This window comes from Orcinus orca, chromosome 19 (genome assembly GCF_937001465.1).
Source record: "Orcinus orca chromosome 19, mOrcOrc1.1, whole genome shotgun sequence".
Taxonomy (NCBI): Eukaryota; Metazoa; Chordata; class Mammalia; order Artiodactyla; family Delphinidae; genus Orcinus; species Orcinus orca.
The window spans coordinates 45,882,839-45,910,142 of record NC_064577.1 but is presented as its reverse complement, the minus strand read 5'-3'; the positions used below and the strand labels follow the sequence as shown (position 1 = coordinate 45,910,142).

The 27,304-nt window shown below is 50.8% G+C and overlaps 3 protein-coding genes across 10 annotated transcripts; 2 read left to right on the top strand and 1 right to left on the bottom strand.

The window, feature by feature from the left end:
• On the top strand, window positions 1-12,275 carry LRRC59 (leucine rich repeat containing 59). 2 transcript variants are annotated; one of them, XM_049702671.1, is made up of 7 exons: window positions 1-301; window positions 2,605-2,664; window positions 2,986-3,144; window positions 3,376-3,480; window positions 6,548-6,620; window positions 8,691-8,864; window positions 10,302-12,275. In XM_049702671.1, exons 1-7 carry the CDS (start codon window positions 41-43, stop codon window positions 10,547-10,549), a joined length of 1,080 nt encoding a protein of 359 aa, XP_049558628.1. In that variant the 5' UTR covers window positions 1-40; the 3' UTR covers window positions 10,550-12,275. The 2 variants fall into 2 exon arrangements, with proteins under 2 accessions (XP_049558628.1, XP_004282664.1); XM_004282616.3 differs by having other exon boundaries at window positions 244-573.
• EME1 (essential meiotic structure-specific endonuclease 1) lies at window positions 12,020-18,527 on the bottom strand. 6 transcript variants are annotated; one of them, XM_033410882.2, is made up of 9 exons: window positions 18,451-18,527; window positions 16,577-17,388; window positions 16,367-16,494; window positions 14,858-14,947; window positions 14,645-14,766; window positions 14,315-14,441; window positions 13,962-14,077; window positions 12,988-13,177; window positions 12,020-12,741 (listed from the first exon to the last, which is right to left on the bottom strand). In XM_033410882.2, exons 2-9 carry the CDS (start codon window positions 17,361-17,363, stop codon window positions 12,565-12,567), a joined length of 1,737 nt encoding a protein of 578 aa, XP_033266773.1. In that variant the 5' UTR covers window positions 17,364-17,388; window positions 18,451-18,527; the 3' UTR covers window positions 12,020-12,564. The 6 variants fall into 6 exon arrangements, with proteins under 6 accessions (XP_033266773.1, XP_033266774.1, XP_004282666.1 ...); XM_033410883.2 differs by having other exon boundaries at window positions 18,424-18,487; XM_004282618.4 differs by lacking the exon at window positions 18,451-18,527 and adding an exon at window positions 17,819-18,417.
• MRPL27 (mitochondrial ribosomal protein L27) lies at window positions 18,465-23,473 on the top strand. Of its 2 annotated transcripts, none has more exons than XM_004282619.3 (4): window positions 18,465-18,594; window positions 20,674-20,805; window positions 21,219-21,286; window positions 23,038-23,473. In XM_004282619.3, exons 1-4 carry the CDS (start codon window positions 18,555-18,557, stop codon window positions 23,242-23,244), a joined length of 447 nt encoding a protein of 148 aa, XP_004282667.1. In that variant the 5' UTR covers window positions 18,465-18,554; the 3' UTR covers window positions 23,245-23,473. The 2 variants fall into 2 exon arrangements, with proteins under 2 accessions (XP_004282667.1, XP_033266777.1); XM_033410886.2 differs by having other exon boundaries at window positions 18,540-18,672.
• The last annotated feature ends 3,831 nt before the right edge of the window (window positions 23,474-27,304 follow it).

The following is a 27,304-nucleotide window of genomic DNA, read 5'->3' as shown; positions in this document are numbered from 1 at the left end:
ATCCAGGGGGATGGGGGAGATCTGATGAGGTCAGTTTTGGATGGAGCCCAGGTCTTCTGGCCCCCAGTCTTTTCGCCTCCTGGCGCTGCCAGCGACGACTGCCCGCGGGCGTGCTCTCCCAGCACCAGGGAACACAGCTGCTCGGCTGGCGACTGAACTCGGAGCCGGAACCTCACGCTCCCGGCGGTGGCGGGCGACAGAGGGCGCTCCCGCACACGCTCAGGCCGCTCTGGCCCAGCCCGTCTCAGTGGCCGCGGAAGGTGACGTGGACACGGAAGTGGTCGTCGTCGTGGCTGCACCGGTGGGAACGGGGCGCAGGGCTCAGAGGGCGGCTGGCGGGCGGACGGGCGGCGGCGGTCTCGCACCTGCGGCGGCCGGGGACGCAGGCTTTGTAGGTTGGGTGCGACGAGCGGCTTCTCAGCCCTTCTCTTGCCCGTCGGAGCCGGGACTCGTTCAGCCGGCGTCACCATGACCAAGGCCGGTAGCAAGGGCGGGAACCTCCGCGACAAGCTGGACGGCCACGAGCTGGATCTGAGCCTCAGCGACCTGAATGAGGTCCCGGTCAAGGAGTTGGTCAGTACAGTCCCGCGAGGCCCAGGCGCCCACCCGCGACTGGCGCTGGCCCCTGCGTTGGTCGCCTTCTTTCGCATGCCTCAGTCTCCATGGCTTAAAATGAGGTGGGGGGAGTGGGACTAACTCCCCGGGGGAGGCCGCGTCAGGCCCCAGTTTTCTTCCTGGGATGTACACGTGTCACTTTGGCACAGTTCCAGAAGATGGGAAGGAGCTGCTTGTCTGGCTATGGGCTTTTTACGGGTCAGGAGTGAATCTCCCCCCCTCCCCATTTCAGGGGCTTTCGCAGCGCTCAGCTCCTTGCCCGACCCAAAGTAGGAGCCCTCAGAGCGCCATTGCTGGATGTTTTCGGAGAATGAATGAACAGATGAATGAATGACTTGGTGCAAGTAGGCCTCCGGTTAGACCTGGGTGTGGCCCAGACCTGGCTTTTCTTGGAAGCCAGAAATCCCAGCTGGCTGCCCCAGCCCTGAGGCATGCTTCCTCGAAGAATGTGACATCTCACTGCTTGGTTGGCAAAGTCTCTTCCCAGCTCTGAAACTGGTGGGAATCCGCACCATCGTGGCCCACCCCTCCACCCGCCTACTCCCGTACCCCCAACCGGGGAAACAAGCCTGAGGCCCCAGGGACGTTACAAGACTAGTTTGTTGCCAAAGTGGAGTTAGATGGTACATCCCTGCTTTGCCCACCTGGTTCCCCACCCACATCCCCCACAGTAGCCTCCCTTTGGATGACCTGCACTTTCCTCACTGCCTTTAACGAATTATATTTGCGTTTGGCACTTGGCCCAGTCTTCTCTCTGCCTTGGCTGTGTAGTATGGAGGTTAGAATGGGATTCCCAGTTCATATATCAGCTTCATTGCTTAATAGCTGAGTGCCCTTGGCAAGCTTAGTTATCCTTTAAGCCTAGATTTCCTCATGTATAAAATGGTGATAATGATTCCCGTCGCATAGGGTTGTTGGGAGGATTAAATAAGACTGTAATGTAAAATACTTGGCAGGTAGCAAATGTTGATGCATGTAACTATTACCACGGTGTGCTTCCCACTGTGATATCTCAAACTTCTTTAGGTGGTCAAACTTCATGCTTGGGACTTTGACATTTGGAAAGTCCACGTTGGCCCAGTGTCCTTAACTGATATTTGCCTTCTTCCCCGCCCCATGTTTCAGCCTGGCCCTAGAACTGCTGTCTGAAACCTTTCACTCCAGGCCTCCGGTCGGGGCAGCATTTCCCCTGGGAGAACGGAAGGGTCAGTTTTGCTGAGCCTCTCCATCCCAAACCCCATGGGAAAACGGAGCTGGGTTGTGAGGGCCTTGATTTCACTCTGCATTCACTCATTTACTCATTCATTCAGGTACGAATCAGCCAACGGGTATATTGAGTGCCTGGAAGACCCTGAACTGGAGAATATGGAAATCACAGAGCTATATTAGACACAGTCCCTGCCCTGAAACCTAATAAGGAGCAGTGCTAGAGAGAACCTTAAAAGTGCTATGGAGAATTTCTGAGAATCTGGTCTTTTTTCCTTGGGTGTTCCCCAGCCACATCCCTACTGTGCATTCTTCTCTAGGTCGTGGGTGACTGGCTCATTTTTCCTTTCGTGTCTCCAGGAACATTATACTTCAGTGCTATTTTTTGTTTTTAAAGGCCTTTTTTTTTTCATTTGTTGAAAAAACATTTTTTAACATCTTTATTGGAGTATAATTGCTTTACAATGGTGTGTTAGTTTCTGCTTTATAACAAAGTGAATCAGCTATACGTATACATAGATCCCCAAATCTCCTCCCTCTTGCGTCTCCCTGCCATCCTCCCTATCCCACCCCTCTAGGTGGTCACAAAGCACCGAGTTGATCTCCCTCTGCTATGCAGCTGCTTCCCACTAGCTAGCTATTTTACATTTGGTAGTGTATATATGTCCATGTTAAAGGCCTTTTCTAATCATGGGAACTTTCTGTGGAAAATGCTTCATTAGCAGATGTCACTGAATTGTTCCATGTGTTGATCTGACATTTTGTTCTCATTCCCTTTCCTAGGCTGCCCTCCCAAAGGCCACCATACTGGATCTGTCCTGCAATAAACTGACTGCTCTACCGGTAAGACTGGCAAGCAAGCATGATTCCTTCTAGAGCCCTGCTGCTTCTCCTTCCTGTCTGGGGGAGTTGTGTCATAAGGCATAATTTCAGGATAGGCCTGCAGGCAGGCTACCACTAAAAAGGGCTAAGCCCTTCTGCACACACGGCTCACGGCTCACCACCAGGAGCTATGCCTGCTATCTCCATTTTCATTCGAGCTGGAGCAGCTAGTAAAAGGTAGAGTCAGGATTTGCGCATAGGTGCCTCTGACTTGGGGCCTCCTGGACTGTTACATCACAGTGTGTGAGCCCAAGGCCAAGGTGTTCTCTCTTTGGGTCCTAGTCGGATTTCTGTGGCCTCACACACCTGGTGAAGCTGGACCTGAGTAAGAACAAACTGCGGCAGCTGCCAGCAGACTTTGGCCGCCTGGTCAACCTCCAGCACCTGGACCTCCTCAACAACAGGCTGGTCACCCTGCCTGTCAGCTTTGCTCAGCTCAAGGTAACAATTCATGACCCAATGTTTCATGGCCAGGTGTGGCAGAGGCCTCGGGGACTGAGGGAGTGTGGCTGTGAGAGAGGCCGAGAGGAATACCACCTTGTTGTCACAGCCTCAGATGGCTTTCCCTGCGGCCGGAACAGAGAAGGGCTTTCTTTCTGCTCGTTTTGTTCCACTTTGAGGGGCTCTTTATGTGAACTCGGGCTTACCAGGCTCTCTGCCCCATCTGTTTAGAGTCTGAAGTGGCTGGACCTGAAGGATAACCCCCTGGATCCTGTCCTGGCCAAGGTGGCAGGGGATTGCTTGGATGAGAAGCAGTGTAAGCAGTGTGCCAACAAGGTAAGCACGAGGCTCCCCAGCGGCTCCTTCATACGTTCCCCTGGGACTTGCCTCTGTCGCCTCTTGTTTTCCCCTCCCAGGGCACCCATAGCTGTGTCTTTTTTTTTTTTTTTAAAAGAAGATGTTGGGGGTACGAGTTTATTAATTAATTAATTTAGTTTTGCTGTGTTGGGTCTTCGTTTCTGTGCGTGGGCTTTCTCTAGTTGTGGCAAGCGAGAGCCACTCTTCATCGCAGTGCGCAGGCCTCTCACTATCGTGGCCTCTCTTGTTGCGGAGCACAGGCTCCAGACGCGCAGGCTCAGTAGTTGTGGCTCACGGGCCTAGTTGCTCCGCGGCATGTGGGATCCTCCCAGACCACGGCTTGAACCCGTGTCCCCTGCATTAGCAGGCAGATTCTCAACCACTGTGCCACCAGGGAAGCCCCACATAGCTGTGTCTTTTAAAGCACGAAGGTCTCTGAAAATGTCTACTCTGAACCTGTCAGGCAAAGGCACCTTTGTTTCTCTCTTTACAAGCAGTAGAACAATACTGTCTTCTGCTCTACTGCAGTACTTCTGTTCCTAGAAATCAGGACCTTGCATGATCCAACACTGCACTGTTGACAGTTGTTTATATGGAGCAAGAGGGTTAGGCACTGTAGCCTTTCTGAGTCACAGTTATTGAATTTTGATAATAAAGGTGTTGTTAGTATTTGTAGGTTTATACCTGTAAACAGACACATCCTGGGCACATCTGGCATTTGACTTCAGTTGAGTCATCTGACAGGAGGAAGGAACTAAGTGGCAGCCTGGAAGGCAAATACTGCCAATAACCTTGAAGGTGCTTTGCATTGTTTCTTAAGAACAGCACTGTACGCATCTCTCAAAAACTCTAGCTACAGTCATTTCTTCCCTCCAGCTTTAGAACAGATTGCTGCTGCTTCAGCTGAGCACCAGATGACTGACTTGGCTATGTTTAGGGGGCATTGTGAACACAAAAGAGTTAACTTTAAATGCTAGATTAATGTAAGCAAAATGTGTGAATCTCGGGAGTAATGGCCTTTCTTTTCTTATCGTTAGCTCAGGGCTTCTTAGATAGTCTCATCATCTGTGTCACCCATTGTTACAAGAAACCAAGCACAGCATCAGTGCATCCAAGAAGCCAAGGCCACAGTTTGCCCTCAGCTGGGAACAGTACAAGTGATCAGTGAATCCTGTTCTGAAAACTTGGGGCTTTAAGAATGTTGTCTGTTCTGAAGACTAACAATAGCTACCATTGCCTGCTCTTCCTCTGTTGTGCATGCTTTGCATGTTTCATCTCATAACCCTCATGAACCTCGGAAGCAGGTGTTACTTCTGTATCTCTGACCCGAGAAACCCTCAGTATGCAACACCTTTCATTTATCCATTTATTCATTCAACTAATACTATATTAAACCAAAGTTGCTGATACTCCAGTTTTTGACCTACAAAAATAACTTCTGTTGAGTGTAAAGGTCTTTAGTATTCACAGATATTTTCCAGACAAAGCTCCGGGGAGCACGGTGCGTTGGGGACGTGGTGAGAAGCCATGCTCCGGCTCTGCTGCCCTCCTGCGGACACCTTTAGGCACGTACAGGAGTGGCGTGGGCCAGTCAGAAGGAGGTCACTTGTCTCCAGGAGTTAGTTTAGGTCTCGTCAGTTCTGACCTCGTGGGTGCATAGTAACTAATCAGCTTGGCACATAGTAAAGTACCTTTTAAAAATAATTTGTTAGTTCAGCAGTAATCATCAGGTGCCTACTACCTGCTGTGGACGGGGATAGGTAGACAAAAGCGACCCTCCAGAGGCTCTAGAAGAGCCTCTCCCATTTCGGACTGGGCTGTGTTGTCAGGTAACTAACTCCTGATGTATTGTAGCCAAGCTAAAAGGGGCGGCTCTTAAACGTCCAGGTTCTTTATTTAGCCAGTTTTTACCCTCTAAAGCCAACTGAATGGTTGGTGCTTATATAAAATTCAGAGTTCAGGGTGAGACAGGGACTCTGAACTTGGGCCCCCTCTCCACATCATGCTTGACCTTCCTCCAGATCTGCAGCCCCTTGTTGAGCGGCCATTTTTTAGTAAGCTTGACTCTGGAGAGGTGCCAGCTGGCGCAGGTCCTGGCTTACTCGGGACAGGGTTCCTTGTGGCTTTAAGCCAGGCTCTTGGAGGGAGTGGCTTTTGCAGACCTGCTCCTGTGTCCCTCTTATGATAGATGTGGGCATGTCTGAAGTTTCCATGAAGTAAAATAATTACATTTGAATACATGTCAGTCCTGCAGGTTGTCTAGTGCAGTAGCGAAACAGAAAATTAAGACAATTTGCTGTGTTCATTTAGAATACTTGAGCTTTTCTTCTCTTATTAATGGAGTCAAGCAACAGTGTTCATTGAGCTCATAAAATGCCTTTCTCTTACAGCTCTCCTGCCTCTGTGCACTATACGTAAGAGGGACAAGCTCTGGCCTAGGAACTCAGCAGACGTACACTCTCAGCTGTGCTACTTTCTAGCCATGTGACATCAGAGCCTGGGTTTTCTTCCTTATTTTTACAATGGGCATCCGGTCAGTTGCTCATCACACCTGTATTGAGTGCTATAACTAGCTAAATGCTGTGCTCACCTGCAGAGCTAAGGACAGTAGTCCCTAACCCTTAGGGAGCTTACAGTCTAGGATTGAGATGGATAAGAAAACTCCCATGAGTGGGAGGAGGGGAGCCTGAGGCAGCCAAAAGAGGTCAGGAAAGTGTCTTAGAGGAAGTGCTGTCCCTGTTTAACACAAAAGTTGCTGGGAGAATTACATGAAGCGATTGTAGATGGCAGGACTCTCTAGATTCCAGTTGGCACTGTGTTTCACAGACTTCTTTCCTGACCGCTTTACTGAACTGGGCTTATATGGCTCTTCTCTGGCTAAGGTTGGTGCAGTGAGGACACAGGATGAGGTTAACTTCATTAGCTCTGCACAGCTTCCAGGGCCTCTGGTGATCAGGGCTCCTGAAAAGAACAGTCTCTTTTTTGAGACTCCCCGCAGTGACGACAACTGCGTTGAGTAGTTCAGCACCCTCCTCTCCCTTTGCAGGTGTTACAGCACATGAAGGCTGTGCAGGTGGATCAGGAGCGAGAGAGGCAGCGGCGGCTGGAAATAGACCGAGGTAGGTGGCTACCCGCCTCATGCTTGAGGAGCTAGGATCCAGGATAGGAGCCGTGCAGAGCAGTGGGGAACAGCGTGGTGGTAGATGGCAGCATCTCTCCAGTCCTGGCTTCTCCACTGAGCCCCACAGTCATAGTCAACTGCTTATCTTTCTGTATGCTTGGAGGGTTAATAAGTATCTCAAATTAAACGTGCCTAACCAGATCCCCTTCAGCACCTTCCGGTGTCCCCCCATAATGGGAAATCACCATCCCTTTAGTTATTCAAGCCTGAAATTGGGAAGATGTCCGTGATTGCTTTCTTCTGTTACTCCCATGTCTAGTCTATCCGCAGTGGCAACTCCAGTGCCACCACCGCAGTCAAGCCTCCAGCCGGTGGACTGCCACAGTACCTCCTAGCACCATGTCCTGGCTCCATACTTGTGCCTTCTCCACACAGCAGCCAGGGAGATCTTTTCAAAACACAAATCACTTCTGCCGCTATTTGCTTAAAACCCTCTCATGGCTTCCAACTGAACTTAGAATGAAATTCAAACTCAGTAACATGGCCAACAAGGCCCGCCATGACCCAGGCCTGCTTGCTTCTCCGGCCTCGTTCCACACACCAGGGAGAGAGTGCAGTTACCGTCAGCCACACGATCCTCTGCTGTTGCTTGAACACACCAAGAACAGTCTCATCTTAAGGGCTTTGTTGGTTTCCTTTTCCCTCAGGTCTTTACGTGGCTGCCTACTGGCTGCCTACTGGCTTCATGTGGTCCTCATCTGTTGCCCTAGGTTAACCTTAACCGTTTCAGAACCACTCAGACGAGAAGAGCCAACCCACCTGCCACTCTCTGTCACATCCTCAGTTATTTCCTTTATGGCACATATCACTGTCTTTTTCCCTATTTGTTCACTTGTTTATTGTTTGTCTCCTTCTGTAGAAAGCAGATGACTTAGGCACTAGAGCTTGACTTTTCTTCACTGCTGTATCCGAGCACTTGGAACAAGGCCCGGCACACAGTAGGTGCTCTGTTGACGAGCCACCTGACTTCTGAGCCCGCTTGCTGGAGGACTCCCGTGGTTAGAGGGACATGTGTAGTACTGATTACAGGCGGCCCCTGAGATTGGAACCCCTGAGTTGTGACCATTCCTTGTACACGCATGGCTGCTGTGCTGCCCATGTTTACTGTGACCACTGCTGCTTTCGCCTCTGGATGGCACATGTTCTTTCGAGGCTGGGCAGAGTGTGTTCTTGGCATTCTTGGTGCTCAGCTGGAACTTGGAGCTTGTTTGTATGTAGAAAAGCAGTGGAAAGCTACAGTGATAAGAATAGTACTATTGAGCTCCATGATAGTTCAAATAGGCTTTTGAGCCCTAAAAGGACATTTAACCACCATTTGTGGCATTCTGGCTTTGGAAAAATGTGCTTCAGTCTTCCAAATAATTTGGGAATGCATTTTTAGAAACCAGTAATTTGTAAGGTGGGTGCTGTATGTAAACACTTGAGCTGTGGAATAAATCGGAATGTCACATAGACTCCTGAGTTGAAGTCTAGGGTACCCTCTGACAAACTAGTAGTCTTGTTTTTTCAGGAAAACATTTCCATCTTCTCTAACCTTGAACCTGAGCGCTCCCTTTTTCTTCCTGCCCTCCCCATGCCACATTCCTTTCCGAAGCTTGGGAAGATGGGACTCCCATAGAATCAACACCTCCCTTGTTTCCTCTCCTCATAGTTGAGTTGTGCAAGGCTGTCAGCGGCTGTGTTTTCTGAATTAGTACCTAATTCTAAAGGAGCATCACACTCGTCACCCATGCCTTTCTTATGCCCCCCACCCTTGTTACATCACCCTAATCTCTGCTGCTTGTGGCTAGGAATCCCTGAATAAGAATCCACTGAGCAAACCCTGAGAGCAGCTTATTGTATTTTAGGGAGGGCTTACTTCCCAGAGAGCAGAAAGACAGCTGTTGCTTTTTAATGTATCTTATGTGATCCACAGCATAAGGGAAGGGAGCCTGAATCCATAATCACTTGAGAAAGCACACTGGAGGTTTGTGGGAGAGAAGCCACTTTTGGGTATACTTTCTCATAGAGGCCGAGAAGAAGTGGGAGGCCAAGCAGCGAGCTAAGGAGGCTCAGGAGCGGGAACTGCGGAAGCGGGAGAAGGCGGAAGAGAAGGAGCGCCGGAGGAAAGAGTATGACGCCCTCAAAGCAGCCAAGCGGGAGCAGGAGAAGAAGCCTAAGAAGGAAGCAAATCAGGCCCCGAGTAGGTTTTTCTCTCAGTTGCAGGGTTCCAGGAGGGGTGTGGTGGGGACATGGCTTTGGTTTCCAGGCATGGCTGAGTGAGTGAGCGAGCGAGCGAACAAGCTTGCAGACCTCGTCAGGTACAGCGTACTCTAAGGCCTGGGAGTAACTCAGAGGGTCCACTTACAGGGAATGGGGACCCTCCTACTGCCCCGAATGGTTTGTTTCCCCAGTGTCACATGCTTATGTGCAGGTATTTGGGTCAGATGTAGCTTAGAACGTTTCCAGAACAGGGAGTTGCACTTTTTGTAAGGGTTAGATTCTAAAATCACCCAGAAAGGTGAAGATTGCATATGGTCACATTACTCTTAAAAGTCCCTGACATCATCCAGGAAGTGGACTGAGCTTTTGAGTGTGTGCTGCCGTCTCAGTGGTGCCAGCACTGCCTGTGATTTTCTTTCCCAGTTGGACCCGATCACTCTGTGTGGTGAACACCAGGGGAATCACTTGGCCTGCATTCGTGGAGCCATGTCGTATATAAAACACGTTAGTGTTTTGCCTGAATATGTCCCGTTGGATTTGTGTAGCAATGTGACTCGATGTATAAGGGAGGACCGTATATCCTCTGGGCCAGAAGGGACACCTGAGGGAGAGGAACCCGAGCAGGGAAGCTCTGTGGGGAGGGAGGCCTGCAGGGCCTGTCCCTGCTTGCCCCCACTAGCCTTGAGCAAGTCGCCCAACCTCACCACCTTTCTGTTGCCTTGTGTAAATGAGGATCATACCTCCTTACAGATTAGTGATAGGATTAAGTGAGAAAAACCTATGACAGGATCATGTAGTTCTTGGAATGTGGGTGTTCAGTCAGGTTTTTAAAAAATTTGCCTAAAAATATCAAAACCATTTTTTCTTCAATAATTATATTCACTGCAGACAATTTCTTTATATATATCAGAAAATGGCAATCACCTGTAATCCCCTGTTCCCAGCATTAATCACTGTTACCAATATGGTATACTTTCTTGCAGGCTTTCTTTTTATAATAAAAACATTAACAATATTCATAACTTTTGAACCTGTTTCCCCGAATGGGCAGCACTCTACCCACGCTTGATGCCTCCTGATGGGCCCCTCCCCTTGGTCCTAAGGGGCCCGGGTCATCAGCATCTTATGGAGAACTTAGGACCCTGGGGACTGTGTGCTAAGTGAAACATCCAGAATGAGATCCGGTTTTGAATCTACTCCCTGAGATCCAAGGGAGAAAGAGTTCATGTTTCAATCTCTGCATAGCAAAGTTTTTAAGAGCTCAGATGGTCTAGAAAACGTGTTCTCCTCAGGGCTGGGGGAGTTTTCATCAGAGCAGAGGGGTGTAAGTGGACGTGCACGGAGACTAGCATCGACTGCAGAGTGTGCGTCCTTAAACTGACTGGACTTTTTGCCTACTGTGACTTTGTCCCTCCAGAATCTAAGTCCGGCTCTCGGCCCCGGAAGCCAGCACCCCGGAAACACACTCGCTCCTGGGCGGTGCTGAGGCTGCTGCTGCTGCTGCTGCTGCTGTGTGTGGCTGGCGGGCTGGTCGCCTGTCGGGTGACGGAGCTGCAGCAGCAGCCCCTCTGCACCAGCGTGAACACCATCTACGACAGCGCGCTCCGGGGCCTGCGCAGCCACGACATCCTCCGGTGGGTCCTGCAGACCGATTCTCAGCAGTGAGCTTGTCCTCCACACCTGCTGCCTCCCAGCCTTGGAGCTTGGATTCCTATGGAATTGGGTTCTGTTGGACACAACCTCTTTTTAGTGTCAGACCTACCTGCCATCATCACATGGCTGCCGTTTGGTACTTGAGACCTCCTCTTTGTAAGACTTCTTTGTTCCTTAGTCAGGCTTCCCTGGTGGAATAAGGAGAAATAGGAGGTGGGGCCAGTTACCTGCATGCTTAAAAGAATAGGCTTGGGGTGGGGAGAGGACAAAACATAGCCTTTTCTAGTTGTTATACAAAGCTGTATAAAGGCAAGACTCATTTCTACTAAAGGTCAGCTGTCACTACATTTATACTTTTGTGTGTCACAAACCCTTTCTTTCATTCCTCCCTGGGGAGCCAGGGCAGATCAGGAGGCAGTGTGTTATTGGGGACTAGGGGAACACCATACTCAGCAAATCTAGTCTAAATTGGGGGGGAGGGGCATACCTATTTTTTAAGGACCTCAGACATTCAGATATTTTAACAGTCATACAAAATCTCAGGCTGTGACAGGACTTCCAGACCATCCAGTCCAATGTAACACTTGTAGACAGGGAAACTGAGGCCTTCCATGACTTGCCTATGGTCTCCTAGCTGGTTTGAGGCAGAACTGGATTCCCACCCTGGTATCCTTTCTTCCCATCATTTTGCCTCCTTTATCGTGTACTGAGAGAACAAAACTTACACCAGAATTGTCTCTTGGCTGGAGTATAGAATCTTTCACGGGAAACAGATTCATGACCCACAGATAGAAATCTCATAGCCATGAGGGTCCTGGGCAGCTCTTGTAGAGTCCTGCGGCATTTTATGTGGCTTCTATAAAAGGGGGATGGTCCAGGCTCCTGGCGTCAGTTTGAGAGCATTAATTCCCTGATTGCCAATAAACAAGAAGGTGGACCCTTGCAAAGCCACATTGTCTGTGACAGCTCTCTTACATAATCGGTGTGACTAAATACCTCATAGGCAACCTGAAAACTAAAGCTTCATAAGAGACTGAGGTTTAGAATTGATTCTAGATATAACTACCCAATGAAGGGAAGTAAGTAGCATCATGGAGTTTAAAAGTGGTACACTAACGACTTGCATGAATAAGGGCAGAACTGTCCATTCTCTTGTCTGCCAGACTCAGCATTTCTTGCTCTGTGGCCTCCTTTGCCTCCTTTCACAACAGTTGGATGAAGGGATCAGAAATGGCCGTCACGGTGCTCATTCACAGAAGACTCCCGATTCCCCAGGGAGAGCAAGAACCTGTCATGTCCAGAGACAGAGTGGGGTCCGTCTTTTCGGCACTAGTGGCCCATGGATAAGACTGACACTTGTGACCGTCCTGACAGTGGAAGAAAAGACTTGTTCTTTTCTCCCTCAGGGAGAGCTCTGCTGCGTAGGCCCACACCTTACCCAGAATCACTACACATTCCTTTAGTCTTCCTTCAAGCTCCAGAGCTATTGGTACAAATGCTTTATTGAAACTAAACACATAGTACATAAAATGAGATTAAGAGAATACAGAAGTCAGCATAGTGATCAGACCTCCCCCGTTCCTTGGCTGCCTGAGGCAGCTTCCGTGGACGGGAGGAAGGCGGGAGCACGTCCAGCCTTGTCAAGCAGCCCGCCGAGGGCAGTTCACTTGTGACCTCAAGATTTGACGCTGAGGTTCTTTTGGATTTTTACAGTTATTAAATACGTGTCTGAGTGGTCTGTCTTTGTTCCTTTGTATTTTGAGGGCTGGCTGGGGCAGGGGTCGGGGTGGTTTGTACGTGGCAGTTGACTTGCTGGGAGAGGAAGGCAAATGTGAGCATCTCAGCCTCTGCCCCAAGCTGACAGGTAGGGACACTATCGCAAACAGCGACGCCCAGGAAAGCCTGTTGTGGGCAGGACCCAGGCTGTGCTGCAGGAGATGCTTCTGATCCCTGCACTGTAGTCATGCTCTGAGGTCGGGGGGCTGGGGTGGAAATCAGCTTTTCATCCCTGTCCCTGAGGGCTGGCATCAGTCTGCACTGTCTAAAGAGAGATCTGGCTGCAAAGCGGTCATCTGAAGGTAGATACGCCTGGAGAGCTCTGGTCCAAGACGGCGGGAGGTGGCTGTCACACCTTCCCCACGGCGCACCTGTATGTCTGCAAGCAAATTCTGGCGTTCTTGCTCAGAAAAACACCGCTTATAAGCCTGAAAGTGGTAAATGACCTGTTAATACCATACCACCCACGGTCATTCCTCATCTGTGAATAAGGGACGGGAAGCTTGGGTTGGGGGATGAGAACCGTCCTCCCTCCCTGGTCAGTGTTGACTCTGATCTCAGACCCGCACTGTTGACTTACAAGGCATTCCTGGGCCCTCACCAGTGCTGTCCATGGAAACTGGGAGTCCACTAAGGCCACAGTGCACTGGGCAGTGACCCCTGGAACGGCATACCTGGATCAGGAGCTGTGGGGAGGGGTAGGCGTCCACAACGGCACTGGCCATTTCCAGGCTGACTCGGTTCAGCTGCTGAATCTGTCTCCTCCAGACCACTGCAAGTCCCCTGCCAGAGCGGTCCACCTTTGCCCCTCCAGCCCAGTCACTCTCCGGGCAGAAGGAGAAACTAGCTTGATCTCGGAGCTTCCTGCAAACAGCACAGTTGAGCTGCAAGTCGCATGTTACTGTGCTGCACCTGTCCCCTTACCTAGGAACTTAAAAACCCTCCACTGACATGGGAAGAGGTGGGAATGATGTTCTACCTGGCCAATTTGAATGCTCATTCTGTCCCCTAGCAGTGCTAGTTGCCGATTCCCGTAAAAATGACATCTATTCATCAAAAAAGAAGTTACCGGGAAAGTACGAGGCTCTTGCTTGCATTGAGATTGGGGTATCTTGATCGGGGAGGCAGTGTGCATGGAGGTTAGCGCAGAGCACTGGGTATCAGGCAATTTGGAGTCTAGTTTTGGTTCTTCTGATTTGCTAGGAACTTTGACAAGTCGGTCTCTTTAGGCCTCAGTTCCCTCAGGTATAAAATGAGGGACTTGGATTGGATTGTCTCTGAGGAATCACTGATTTTAAATTCTGACTATGAACAGCCCTTGAGCTAAGTAGGCTAAAAAATTGTTTTACAAGGGCTTGTTTCATTGTGACCTGACCTGCAATGAATTCTGGTAAGTTGGCCCACTGATAACCCAGTACCAACCTGCAGAACACAAACTTACACATAAGCTACAGGAGAACATTTTAAAGGGACTGAGCTTGGGGGCTCTTTCCAAGAATTCCCAGGGTTAGGTCAACTCCTTCTGCCTCAAACTTGAGTGACAACGGGCTAGCAGCAGAGTTCAGGGGAAAGGGACAACATCTTTGGGTACCAGAACGACTGTAAAAGACAAGGCCAAGCAACCGAGCCAGGACCTGGGGGCACTCACTTGAAGGGCGCCTCGGCCACAGCCTTTGTGAATGCACACGCCAAGTCGGCCAGCTCCTTCCAGCTCTGCACGATTCGAGCCTGGGCTTCTGTGTGTAGCTGCAGATCTACCAATGCCTAGAAACCCCAAAGCACATGGACTGGAAGGGTATGCAGAGGGTAGTTTGAAACGGTTCTCCTCTCACTGTTCACTGAAGCTGCACCCCAGCCTCTTGGCTCCCCGTTTGGCCCCTTCTCTCCTACTTAGTGCCGAGGTAGAAAGTCGTGTCCAGCAGGCATTTTACTCTTTATCATGGTGAATCGGGTTAGATGAGAGTGGGCAGCCACGATGCCTCAGGCAACAGAAGTTCTTACCTCTTCCATGTCTACCCTGGTCACCACAGCCGCTGTGCTGGCCTCCGGTTGTCTCTGCTTCTCCTTCTCCTTGGCCTGTTCTCCATTTGCCACCCCCTGTTTCCTTCTCCTTGGAGGATTCGGAGCCCTGGAGCAGGGAAGGAAATCAAAGAGCGGCAGCTCCAGGCCAAGCTCGGGCAGAAGAGGTGTGAGAAGACCGGACCAGAGAGTCCCACAGGGCTAGGAGGGGTGCTATTTTGCAGAGGGACCCAGATCTGGGATGAATAAATTCACCCCCGTTGGCCTAAGAGCTGCCCCTTTTAATGCTAAGTCTCGAGGACAAATCCAAACCTGAAGCATTTCTCCGGATCCACAATCACCAGTGACAGAGCTTTCCCAGCTGTCCTTGCTGTGACGTCAGTTACAAAGCTCCGAAGCGTTTCCTTCCCTTCCTTGGTGCTGCCCAGACTCCCCTGCGTGAAGGGGCAGAAATGCATGCATGCCTGCTCCCTGCAGTCAGCCCTCCGCCCCAGCCTCAGCGCCTACCCCTCTGGCTGTGCCCACCTGCTTGAAGTTGTAGATCATGGACACAAACGCCTCTGCCAGGAGCAGCACCAGAACCATCGGCTCCTCCACCCAGTCCTCCTCTCCATCCTGTCAAAGGGCGTGGAACCCGGCAGAGGGAGGCAGGTCAGCAGGTGCTTAGCACCTGCGAGAGAGACCCAGGCCTTCTGGGTAAATGACTTCATCCCCATCAGCCTAGTCCACTTTTTTTTTTTTAATTGCGGTACGCGGGCCTCTCACTGTTGTGGCCTCTCCCATTGCGGAGCACAGGCTCCGGACGCGCAGGCTCAGCGGCCATGCCTCACGGGCCCAGCCGCTCCGCGGCATGTGGGATCTTCCCGGACCGGGGCACGAACCCGTGTCCCCTGCATCGGCAGGTGGACCCTCAACCACTGCGCCACCAGGGAAGCCCAGCCTAGTCCACTTTGCATTATCATTTTTCTTCTGGAATGAAGTCATGGTGGCAAGAAATAGTAACCCATAATCCTGTCCTTCCCAGTCCTCAACTGTTCAGCCTCAGTGCACTGCACCTCTGACGCAGTGAGTAAGAAAGGAGCATTAGTGAGTTGAAACGGACTGAGAAGTAACTGCCAATATTTCTCTGCATTCTGAATAGGGGAATGGAGTGAAGGAAACTCTTCCAAAGGATTTGGAACAAATAAGTAACTTGGGCTTTGAGGGTAGATGCTAAGCTGAGTGGCCCTTACACATAGGTTTTGTGTGACAAAGATAAGAATCACCAAGGAAACTTCAGTCTGTGAGAGCACCTCTTCGTCGCCATACTAGGGCATAATCAAACACAGCCAAAGCCGCGTCACGGTCCACAATCCTACAGCAGTACAGTATTACAGAGTAGCCGTGAGCAGGGCTTGTGCGGAGTTTTCTGATTAGGTCCCTATAAGCAAAAGCCAAGACCCATAATATTGCAAAGCACAGGTAGGAGGAGCTCTGGGTTCTAGTCCCTCCCACCCCCCCAGCCACTACTCAGCTGTGATCCTTAACAAGGCTTTCAACTTCTCAGGGCCTCAGTTTCCCCACCTGTGATGTGGGGATAAGAATTTCTTCCTTATAGGATGACTGCGACAGAAACGGGCGATTCCCCCCCACCCCCCAAGGGGCGTTTGGCAATATCTGGAGACATTTTCAATTGTCACAAGTGGGACAGGTACTGTTGGCAGCTACCAGGTAGATGCTAAACATCCTACAAGGCACAGGACAGCCCAGCACAACAGGGAATTAACCAATCCAAAATGGCAGCCGTACCCGAGGTGGAGAAACCAAGTTAAAGCCGTTATCGTCCTGAGGTACGGCGCTGTCCCTTGTAGTTTCCTTGCACCCTGCCCACACCGTGGGAAACAGCCCCTTTACTAAATCCTCCTCAAGTTATACTCAGCTGAGCGTGCCACCTGCTTTCCTGCTGGAGCCCTGACTGATAATACATCCTTCAGAGTAAAAGCGTATTTATCCTGTAACTCTACGGAGGAGAGACAGCAGCCAGAAAACCCCTACCTCAGTGGACCCAGCCCTTCTCCTCCACGTGATGCTGCAAGGCACGGCCGGCGCCTCAATCACACAGCAGCACTCCATGGACTGGAGTGCTCCGAGAAGCTGGCCCCCACCTTCCATCTGTAAGAGCACTGCAAAGGATGGGAAAGGGGCTGTCAGTGGGGCCCAGAAAGCAGTTCACCAGCATGAGGTAAAGAAAGACGCCTGCAGGACCTGGATCCAGCAGCACAACGATATGCTTCAAGCACTCCTCTGGCCTCTGAGCTTTCAGCCTGTTAACCAGGGCTGCCTTCTTCTTCCTTTCCTGTTGCCTCTGGGTGCTTTCCTTTTGGCCTGCTTGTCCCCGCTGCTGGCGTCCCTGTGAGCCTCTCCTCTGGACCTTCTGATGATGCTTGGTTCTCTTCTGAGGTGGGGGTACCTCAGCATTTGTTTTAGTTTCTGTCACGCCGTTGCTCTGGACAGAGCAGGTAGTTGGGTAGGCTGGCGGCTGATGGCACGGACTGTCTACCACAGGGTCCTTGCTACTCGACGCACACCTCTCTGAGGTGTCACAGAGAGGAATATCACGGATCTTTGTGAAGGGCTGGTTTTGCCAGTCACGTGATGCTCCTTCATTATTCTGATGATCTAAAACCCTTTTAACTGGGGAGCTGGAGTCCTCAGGGCTCAGCTGCTTGTGGGTCAAAAACTTACAAGTAAGTCTCTCAGCCAGGGGAGCAAATTCTTCCTCATCCTCACTTCCACTGCTGAGCACCCTGACTGGCTCTGTTCGTGTGACAGTTTCAGCTGTCTCTGGAACAGGTGGTGGATCTCTCAATTTTGGTGATGGAGGACAGGAGGCCTCAGAATCTGAGATGTCAACCACTACAATCTTCTCCTCCTTCTGAGGCTGCCTCCTCTTTGTTGAAGACGGTTCCTTCTTCAGAAAGGCAAATGTTGGCAACTCCTCGGACTCACTCTCACTGGAATCCAGTGAGAGTGATGACTTCTCTACAGCCATCAATATGTGCTATCAGATTAATTCCCTAAAAAGAAAAGAGAGATGAGACATAGACTGTAGCACTGAATTCAGTCCACTTGATGTGTTCTATGGCCAAGCTTTAAGGAAATAAATGATACACAGAGAAAGAGGATATGGTCCCAACACGGTCAATCTGGAACTCAACAGCTATGTCTGTAGTCTAACAGGAAACCTTCTCAAATCCTTTCTAGGTCAAGGTGAGGTTTAAACAAAGGGGAGGTTACTATTAAAAAATGTTAATGAGGTACGAACAAGACTCAACACAACCTCTTTGCTGACCTCTGCATGTAAAATGGAGATACCAAGAGTCACGCTTTTTTAGCTGAGTATGTGAACTTTTGTGACTGCCTTCTTAGCAAAATATTTTCAAGGTTCATTTATGTTGTAGCATGTGTCAGTACTTCATTGCTTTTTATGATTGAGTAACACCTCACCGTATAGATATGCCACATTTTGTTTGTCCATTCATCATCGGGTGGACATTCTGTTTGACTCCATTTTTGGCCATTTTGAATGAATAATGCTGCCATGAACATTCATGTCCTAGTTTTTGTGGGGATGTTTTCAATTCTCTTGCAGACAGATCGAGGATTGCCAATTGCTGGGTCGTGCACAAGAGTCATTCTTTGAACAGATATTCACTAACACTGTAGGTGTGACCCGAGATGAGCCAGGTAACCTCTCTGGGCCTCTCTTTTTTAGTAAAATAGGGATAATAACATTACCTACTTTACAAGATTGTAAGTAGTTTAAAAAAAAGAAAAAGCATGCATCTACAGAGCTTAGTGCAGTATCTGGCACGCAGGAAGCGCTCAGTAAAGTAAGCTGAACGACTAGGGAGACCTCAGCCCTGTCCCCGCACGGGCCTCGGTAGATTCTGGCAAAATGCGGGGGTCGGACAAGCGGGCCCCTGCTGCGCGGGCTCCAAGCCTCTCCCGCCGACAGCAGGGCGGGCGACTCGCCCACGCACCGCGGCAGAAGCGCCGGACGCCCCGGCCACCGAGCCTCTGCAGAGCTGAGCTCAGGAAGCAAGCCCTACCCGGTTCGCCCGCCCAGCAGCGCTCACCAGCAACCTCTCGCGTCACTCTTTCATCCGCCACGCATGACCCGGAAATAGATCTCCGGTAGCGGAAGCAGATTTCTCAGACCGGAAGCGAGTGTAAGGCCAACATGGCGTTAGCCGTGCTGTCGCAGAGGACGCGGACAGCTGGTAAACGGCCGCCGTGGCGGTCGCCGGGCGAGGGGTGGAGGCGGAATGGAAACCTTGCAGGGATCTGGGGGCTTGGAGGTCGTTCCCCACGGATGACCCTGGGGGCGGGAGGTGACTGGGGGGAGTGTGCGGGGCCCACGAGGTTTGGGGGGCGGTAGTCACCGGTCGTGTGACAGCTAGGGCGCGGAGCACGTGACCTTTCCCTGCCAGGCGTGCAAATACAGCTTCCCTAGGGGTGGGTGACGGTTCTCCGCCTCCCCTGTCTCGGTTTGTTTGGGTCCCATTATCTACAAAAATGGGTTACTGCTTTTGGCACATAGGCGCGCCAAAAGTTAATCTGTTCATTCAGCAGATTGAGGTCTTTGTGCCAGACACTGTGGTAGGTGATGAGGATCTCAGCAGAGAAGATGAAGACATAGCCTCTACCCGCAGGACGGTTACTTCCAATAGATAAGCACGTAAATAAAATAGTTGTGAATTGTTGCAACTACTGTGATAGAAAGGGAAAAATGTGTCTGTGTCTTTTTTTTAGGTTGGGTGGTCAGGGAAGCCCTCTGAGGAGGTAACATGTAAGTTAAGACCTAAAGGATGACCGGAGGCCTGGCTTTGTAAGAGAGTGAGGGGCAAGAGGATGACTCGACCCAGTTTTGCATTTTGAGAAGCAAACTATTGCTCTTATGTGAATTTAAAGGGAGTAGGAGTGGAAATGAGGAAACCATATGGGAAGCAGTAATGGTAGCCCTGAGGAGAGATGATTTAGTCAGGGTGTGAGTGTCAGTGAACTTGGAGGGAGATGGGTGGATTTGAAATCCGTTTTGGAAATAGGATCCACAGAGCTTGCTGGTGAACTGGATATGTGAGATCAGCAAAGGGAAGGAATCTGCAGTGACTCTGATTTCTGCCTGAGCAGCTGTGTAAGTGGTAGCATCATTTACTTTGAGGAGGATGGGGAATAGGGTGAAGGGCAAAGATTCGTGAGTGAGGTAAGTTAGGTAAAGCAAAGTCCAGTTCCTGAAATTGAGTGAATAAATGAATAGGTGTTTAAAGGTAGGTAGATCCTGGTGCTGGTCATTTCACGTGTTGTCTCTGTAAGTCCTCATCTCTGGTCCTTTGCCCCAGCTAGTCTCTGTTCTCATTAAAACTTCAGAAACCTAGGTTTTAGGAACTCTGAACCTGTAGACTCCAGGACCCACAAGCCTTCTGTAAAGACTCTGGCATGACCCTGATTAACCATAGCTGTATCTGGAGACCTGAATGCTGGGACTGCCATTCCTGGTCTTGTCATATAGCACAGGGCTTCCATCCTGGTCATTATGAATTTTAGTTCACTTTCCCTTTTAAAATAAATACCATTGAGCACTTTGGAATGAGTCTGGAGAGGTCAGATTAACAAGGGCAGGGTGTCAGTCTTCTTGGTTGGACCTGTGCTTGATGGACTTGCCGAACAGAGAAAGGGCCCAGCCTTCTGAAATGGACAGGAGCCTGCGGGAGTCACCCTCACAGAGGCTGCCCTTTTTGTTTACAAGTATCTGATGTGCAGTGGATGGGTGATGGCTAAGAAAGTGGTGGGTGAGGTCAAAGCAGGAGCCTGTCTCTGGGAGTCCTGTTGCTGGGCTCTGTGGTCTGGCCCCTCCACAGTGCGTTGAGCCTTGAGGGCATAATGGTGAGTGAGGCTGAAACAGGCAGCTCTGTGGTGTCCTCTTGCTGGCTTCTGTTTCTGTGGTTTTGTTTCTCTTCAATAGGACTGGATGTGTCAGGACCAAGGGCACATGGTGTTTATTTTTTTTCCAATAATATTTTACTCCCTCCCCTCAACCCTAGGCCACACACAGACAGCTTATTTAGTGCTTGCTTACACCATGGACAATACAAGAATGACTTATCCCCTGTCGTGGGGGAAGGCCAAGGACCTCAGACACTCCCCGAAACCCACAAAGTCAAGTTCTGCTCACACATCTTCCTCACCTCCCCTGACACTGCCCCCTGCCACCTCTCAGCTTAGCAAATGACCCATTGAGGCAGAGAAAGAGTCTGATAGGGAGCCGCTCTGTTTGAACAACATTTCTGTTCTCTCTGCAGTTACCGCCCTGCTGAGCCCCCCTCAGGCTACAGCTCTTGCCGTCAGATATGCATCCAAAAAGACAGGCGGCAGCTCTAAGAACCTCGGTGGAAAGTCACCAGGCAAACGCTTTGGCATCAAGAAAATGGAGGGTAAGGGTGTGACCTGGCTTCCACTTTCCACTTAGCACCCTACCCTGCTGTCCTGGCGTTCCTTTGAAGAGCGGGCAAAGCACACAAGTGCCCTGTCCTGTACTCTCCATTTTGCTCACCAGAACATTTAGTTCCAAATTGAAGAAACAGATAAGACCTGAGGCGGGGTGGAGGGGCTGAGGAAGAGCAGTTAGGTGGGAACCTTGGCCATGCGACTGCAGAGGAGGCTGCCGGGTGGGAGACAGGGGCTTCTTGTGTCAGACTGGGAGTTGGTCTTATCTAGGGGCAGACTTAGAAGTTGGTATGTAGCATTTGGGCCAGGAAGGCGAGGGCTGCCATGGTTTCTTAGCAGTTCGCTGTGTTACCTCATCGTGGGGGCCCAAAGGTAGCACACATGTGGACTTCTCTTCTAGGTCACTATGTTCATGCTGGCAACATCCTTGCGACTCAGCGCCACTTCCGCTGGCACCCAGGTGCCCATGTGAGTTGCTCTGTCCCCCCCCCACCCCCGTTTCTTCTTCACCTCTCCATGCTCCTGAGCATAGTAATTGTAACAGTTGCAGTTATTGGGTGCTTACCAAATGCCAAGTGTCATGCTGATTCCTGGGCCTGCATTATCGTTTCATCCTTACCCCATCGCTAGGGTAGGTAGGTGTCATCTCTGTTTTACAGGTAGGATGCCAGGAACTTAGAAGAGGGGGGTGTGTAGTGACAGAGCTAGGATTTGAACCAGGTCTGCTTGACTCCCAAATCACTTTTTCGCTTTGGTAATAGCATTAGCTTGGTTCTCTGGGGTCTCCTTTCTAACCCCCAGTTCTTGGAAGAGGATATTTCTAGTGATTTAAGATATTTTTTTAATCTTGGGAAACTAATTTCAATTTATTCATTTTTTATTTTTAAGAATTCCTCCTTTGATTAAAGTTATTATTAGATGGCTGAAAGATAACTTGAATTTAATAAAATAGAATTCAGTTTGTGGGCCAGAAATTAGGTCCATACCAGGCAGGGATTTCAGTTTCAGCAAGTTGGTATTACTTGCTGAGGTAGGAAAGTTCTTTAACACAGATCTGTACTATATTCTTTACATTATTTAAAATATTAGTTTAGTTTCCTCTGTAATCAATTTCCTTCTGCCTTCTTACCTCTTTTTTGGCAATTTTAGTAGGCACAGAAAGACTGATAGTAACCTATAATTATTTCAAAAATGCTAATTTGTATGTGAATTGATTGTATGTGTAGTAGCTTTATTTTTTTTAGAACTTGAGACATGCAGTATGTGGCTGTGGTAATTCTTCAGACTTAATAAAATAATGACAACGATAATAAAAACTAATATGTTGTGACCTGGGCAGTATTCTGAGCTCTTTCTGATTATTAACTCATGCAATCCTCAAGATGACCCTATGAAATAGTTAATATTTATCTCCATTTTGCAGATGAAAAAAGTGAGATACAGTGAAGTAAATTAACTTGCCCAGATCACACAATAGTAAGTAGTAGTGCTGGGATTTGGACCAGTCTGTTCGTTTAGTCAGAGAGATATTGAATAACACTGGGTAAAAATTGCCACACATGCAATCTCAAGTTCTAAAAGAAAAAAGCTATGACATGTAGAGTTAAAAAAAAAAGAAAAGAAATATGTAATACACAGTTTATTTCATCTCTTTGCTCATATTTCTCTCCTGAACATCAGGGTTAGCGATAGTACCTACTTCACAAGGTGAGAATCAAGTGAGTTAATGTATATAATAGGGCTTGGAACAGTGCTTACACACAGTAAGTGTGACATAAGTATCAGCTGATATCATTTTGTTTAATTAGTGTATGCATTATCCATATAGCGTTGAGCCTAAACTTTATAGATCACCATATAGATGAAAATGTATATCAGACTAGTGTTGTGTTAAGCCTCAGTGAAGCAAACTCCCAGGAGCAGTGATTAGAGACATTTTCCCGGGCCTGGTTTGGGCATCTATCCAGCGTGGCTTCTGGCCAGCTGCACAGATATGGGTCCAGGTATCAGCCCTGAGTAACCACCACGATTGGCTGTTGGAGTTTTCTTTTCCCGCCTTTGTGATGGAGTAATTACCAAGCAGTGGGAAAGGGAACCTGAGGTGGAGCTTTCTGAATCCTCCCCTTTGGCCCCAGGGCCTGAATCTTTGTGAAGAGTCTATCCTAGAATCCTGGGATGGACCCCCTGACTGTCCAGCTGACCAGGTCTGTGTGTTGCAGGTGGGGCTGGGGAAGAAGAAGTACCTGTATGCTCTGGAGGAGGGGATAGTCCGCTACACTAAGGAGGTCTACGTGCCCAGTCCCAGCAACTCGGAGGCTGTGGATCTGGTCACCAGGCTGCCCGAGGGGGCTGTGCTCTACAAGACTTTTGTCCACGTGGTTCCTGCCAAGCCTGAGGGCACCTTCAAACTGGTAGCTATGCTTTGACCTCCTGGTTGAGGCCTTTGGATAGAGACTGGAGCCCAGGTGACAGGAGAGGGTGGTACCAGACGTCATCAAGGGTTGGAGTGACGACAGGTCTCTCAAGGAAGAAGTCTGCTTGGTGGTGACTGCAGGAGACTGTGAAGTGACTGGCTGGGAAGCCCTTTGGGAGACCTGACCTGGGGCCAAAAATAAAGTTAGCCGGAGTCGTGAGTCTCTGCTGTTTGGGGACAAACCTGGATGGAGTGGCTTCCTGATCTGTTATCCGTGTTCTCAAGTGCACACAAGGGGGGGCCTCAGAGCAGGAAAGATGCCTGTCGGTGCGGAAATGAGAAGAGGGGGCTTCATTTTGAGGAGGGGATCCCTTTAGCACCGTCCCCCGAAGGGTAAGGAAGAGGAGTGCTTGTGCTTGAGGGTGTTCCTGCGCCTTCCCCTCCTGGATCCCACAGAGGTCGCTGGGGAAGAGTGGGCGGGGGGCGACCAGGGGGCCAACAGAGGAAGCCAGTGTGGTCATGTTCCTCTCCTGGAGCCACATTCAGAGGGAGCTGGGGCGGTAGCCCCAGAAATGGCCACATGGCAGACCCCTTCCTGCCTCTGTGGGTCCAGAGCGGAGAGGCCCCGTCTGGCCTGGAATACCAGGGTCCTTCCAGTGATGAGGCAGAATGGGTGACAGATGGGCTTCTTCCTGTTAGCCAGCGAGACACCTAGCTCTCATTCTTTCCTGATTCTTAGTTTATCTCAAACTGTAAACTGCAGCAAAGAATCTGGCTTTAGGAGTACTCAGTCTGGGCCTAGAGTGGGCTGGGGGCAGGCCTTCGTTGTCAACCCAAGACCTTTAGAAGCTTGGCTTCGAGTGCAAGGGCGAGGAAGGAAGTCTCAGCAGGGGTGGACAGACGTCCTGGCTGTTGGAGGCAGGCGATGCTGGCTGCAGCCCCAGAGAGGGCTTGCAGAGTTAGTGCCTTCCTCCCAAGCACTCTTCTTTGTCCTGAAGGCAGGAGCTCCAGGGGTTGAGGGCAGAGAAGTCTAATTCTGGAGGTCTGCCTTGAATTTGTCACCTTGATTCTCAGGGCGTGACCCCTGATTTCCCACCTCCTGCAAAGTGGCCCAGGGTTTGTTGAGGTTCACTTTAGCTTCCTTCCCGTAGGGTCTTGTACCAAGGCCCAGCTCGGGGAGATTGCTGGAAGCGTCTCCATAGGCTCAGCGCTGTCCCTGCCAGTCCCCGCCAGTCCCCTGGAGAAGTGGGAAGGGGCAAGATGGAAGAGAGTGTTCCCTCCTATAGTGTTTCCCTGAAGGCAGGTGGCTGCTTCCTGGGGTGGGTGAGCAGAGCCATGGTTGGGTGGTAGTGCAGGCAGTGACCTTAGGGCCTCCTCATAGCTGGATGGCAGCTGGGGGAGGTAGAGCAAAGACATTACCCATTCACCCCCATGGAAGCTCTTCTGCCCAGCCTAAATCGCTTCCCTGGACTGGGGTCTGCCATCCTTTCTTCTACCCAAAGAGGTGAAGTGAGGCCTCTAGCCGAATCCTGGGGCTCGCCATCTGTGGTCCTTTCCTTGTCCCAGAGGCTCTGATTAGGCATTTACATACAGTAAAAAAAGTAATAAGGAAAAAAACTCAGTTCTCCCACTCAAGGCTCGGAGGGCTGAACATTCACCTACCTCTCTGCAGGCCCAGAGCCAGAAGCACTTTGCAATCAGCTGGTGCATCTGCGGCCGCCCGTCCTTTTGAACACTTTCATAGCTGGGCAGGCAAGCTGGCTCCCATAGGGATAGCTGGTAGCTGCTGCATAGCCCCACACAATACCTCACCCCCCTGCGGATGGCCCTGTGACTAAGGGAGCCTGGCAGGCTTGCGCAGCCGTTCTCCAGCTGCCATCTGGACCCTTTCCACCAGGATGAGCCTAAGATCAGGGTAACACACGCTTCTCTCCAAGGAGTCTCTCTAGGCTTCCTCGCCTTCTTCCCCTAGCCACACTAGGCCCTGGTACACACCTCTCCCCCCACTGTCCTCCCTCACCTGCATCCCCTGCGACTCTCAGCACCTTTCCACTGCCTGGACCTCGGTGGGGCATCCCATGGTGCTGAAGCAGGGAGAGGGGCAGTCCTGGGGATCATGAAGGATGACTCAGAGTGAAGCTCAGGGTTTAGGGTCAGCGAGCAAGAGAGCAGAGCCCAAACCCTTTCTTGTCCCCATGTCCTCTCCCCATCTTGTTCTCTCCCGCCGCCAGTCCAAGGCACAAAGCCCAGACCCTTAGCAGTTCTGAAATGCACTCGGGTATAAAGAAATTCCACCCCTTTCTGGCCACTAGCTCATTCTTTCACAATCTGGCAGCCAGCTCTGATGACCCTTGTGGGAGAGTCAAAGAACACCTTCTGTCCCCACCTCTCCATCCTGTCTAGTGCACAGAGTTGGGGTTGGAGCCTAGGGAGGCTGCAGGTCTGAAGATTTCTTTTGATTTTTGTACCCAGCATCCCATGTGGTGCCCCATCCCTGGGAAGAGGACTGACAGTACGGTAGTCACCACCCACAGAAGTTGGCTCTGGGCTTTCCCCTGGGAGCTAGGAGCCTGTGGGCCTTGCTTGGAGAGCTGGAAAGACCACTGTCATCACCAGCAGCTCCCAGTACTGGGTCCTGTTTCACAATGGCCAGAGAGGAGGCTGGCCAGGATGTTGCTAACCCTTTCCACACTACTTCCTTGGTCCAGAGGGAACCCACACTGGAAGATGCGGGTCCATAGAGTAGATCCAAAGGCCCCTTCCATACTGAGCAGAGAGCAGAGGACATGGCAGCCCTGGGGCTTCGCTGGTACAGCAGCACAACAGGATGGCCGTGATAAAAACCGGCATGAAACTCTCCTCCCCACCAGAGGCACCAGGCATCAGAGGTTCAGCCTGGGCCTGGCAGGCACGGACCCGTCTCACCTCCCCAGATTGAAATTCCACTCCGGAAGTTGAGCAGGAGTGACCTGGCTGGGACTAGTATCAGCCTGACATGCAGGGGGAACAGGGGCAGGCAGCTCCCTTTTTGCTGCTGCATCAATTCCCTGTGGCAGAGATTTGTGAGGGAGGACAGAGCAGCTATATCCTATCTTCCTTCAGCCCAGGGAATGAATGATGTGTGTAAGGGAGTTTACAGAGGGACACACTCGGGGAGGAGAAGGAGCTTGTGGCGGGGCAGACACCCTTCGAAACTGGATCTGAGGAGGCAGGAGAGGGAGGGCTTGAGTCGGAAGTCAAACTCCTGGTGCCGACTCTTCCGCTGTCGTAGACTGTAGCATCATAGAACACAGCAGGGAAGGGACCTCAGGGTTCATATACTAGCCAAACACAGCATTCTCCCCAGGGGCTTGCTTTAGGTGACCCTATAGATGAAGAAGCTGGACTTCTGGCCTCTGCTGAGAGGCCAGGTGTGCATCTGCCCCAACTCTGAACTTGGGACAGCAATGGGTACGCACCAGTGGCCACAGCTATGCCTAGGAGGCTGTTCTCCGCGGTGAGCTCTGCACAGGGAACAGCAGTGGCAGAGCGGTGCCAAGAAAGGGCACTGGCCTTAAATGACCTTGAAGACAGCCACAGGATGGGCTCCGCCCCTCTGCCGGCCCCACCCACCATCCCCACAGGGCCAACCCTCAACCCAGGATCCCTGGCCCAGAGGAGCAGCTTCATTCAGAGCCATGGTATCTGTGAGCAGCTCTCCAGATTCTCAGCTTCTGCCCCTGCTTGTCCTGGTCAGTACCATGCCAGGACCTGGTGTCCCACAGATGGCGCTCCACTCTGCAGGCCTGGCAGCCACGAGGGTCCCTCAACAACCTGCAGGAGAAGGGGTTGGCGGGAACAGGCTAGGCTTCTGCTAAACCCAGAAGACAGCCAGGAGAGCTCCACCTCGCCCAGATCTCTGCACCTCTCAGTCCCGATCCCCTCCCAGCCCTGCTCTGCACCCCACCTCCCCCGCCACTTCCCATCAGCTCAGGTGACAGGGCTCCAAATGCCAGCTGTCCTCTGGTCTTTGCTCCCATCTCTAAGGGAACTGAGGGGTCCCTGGTTGTCCTGGAAACCAGGCACAAAATACA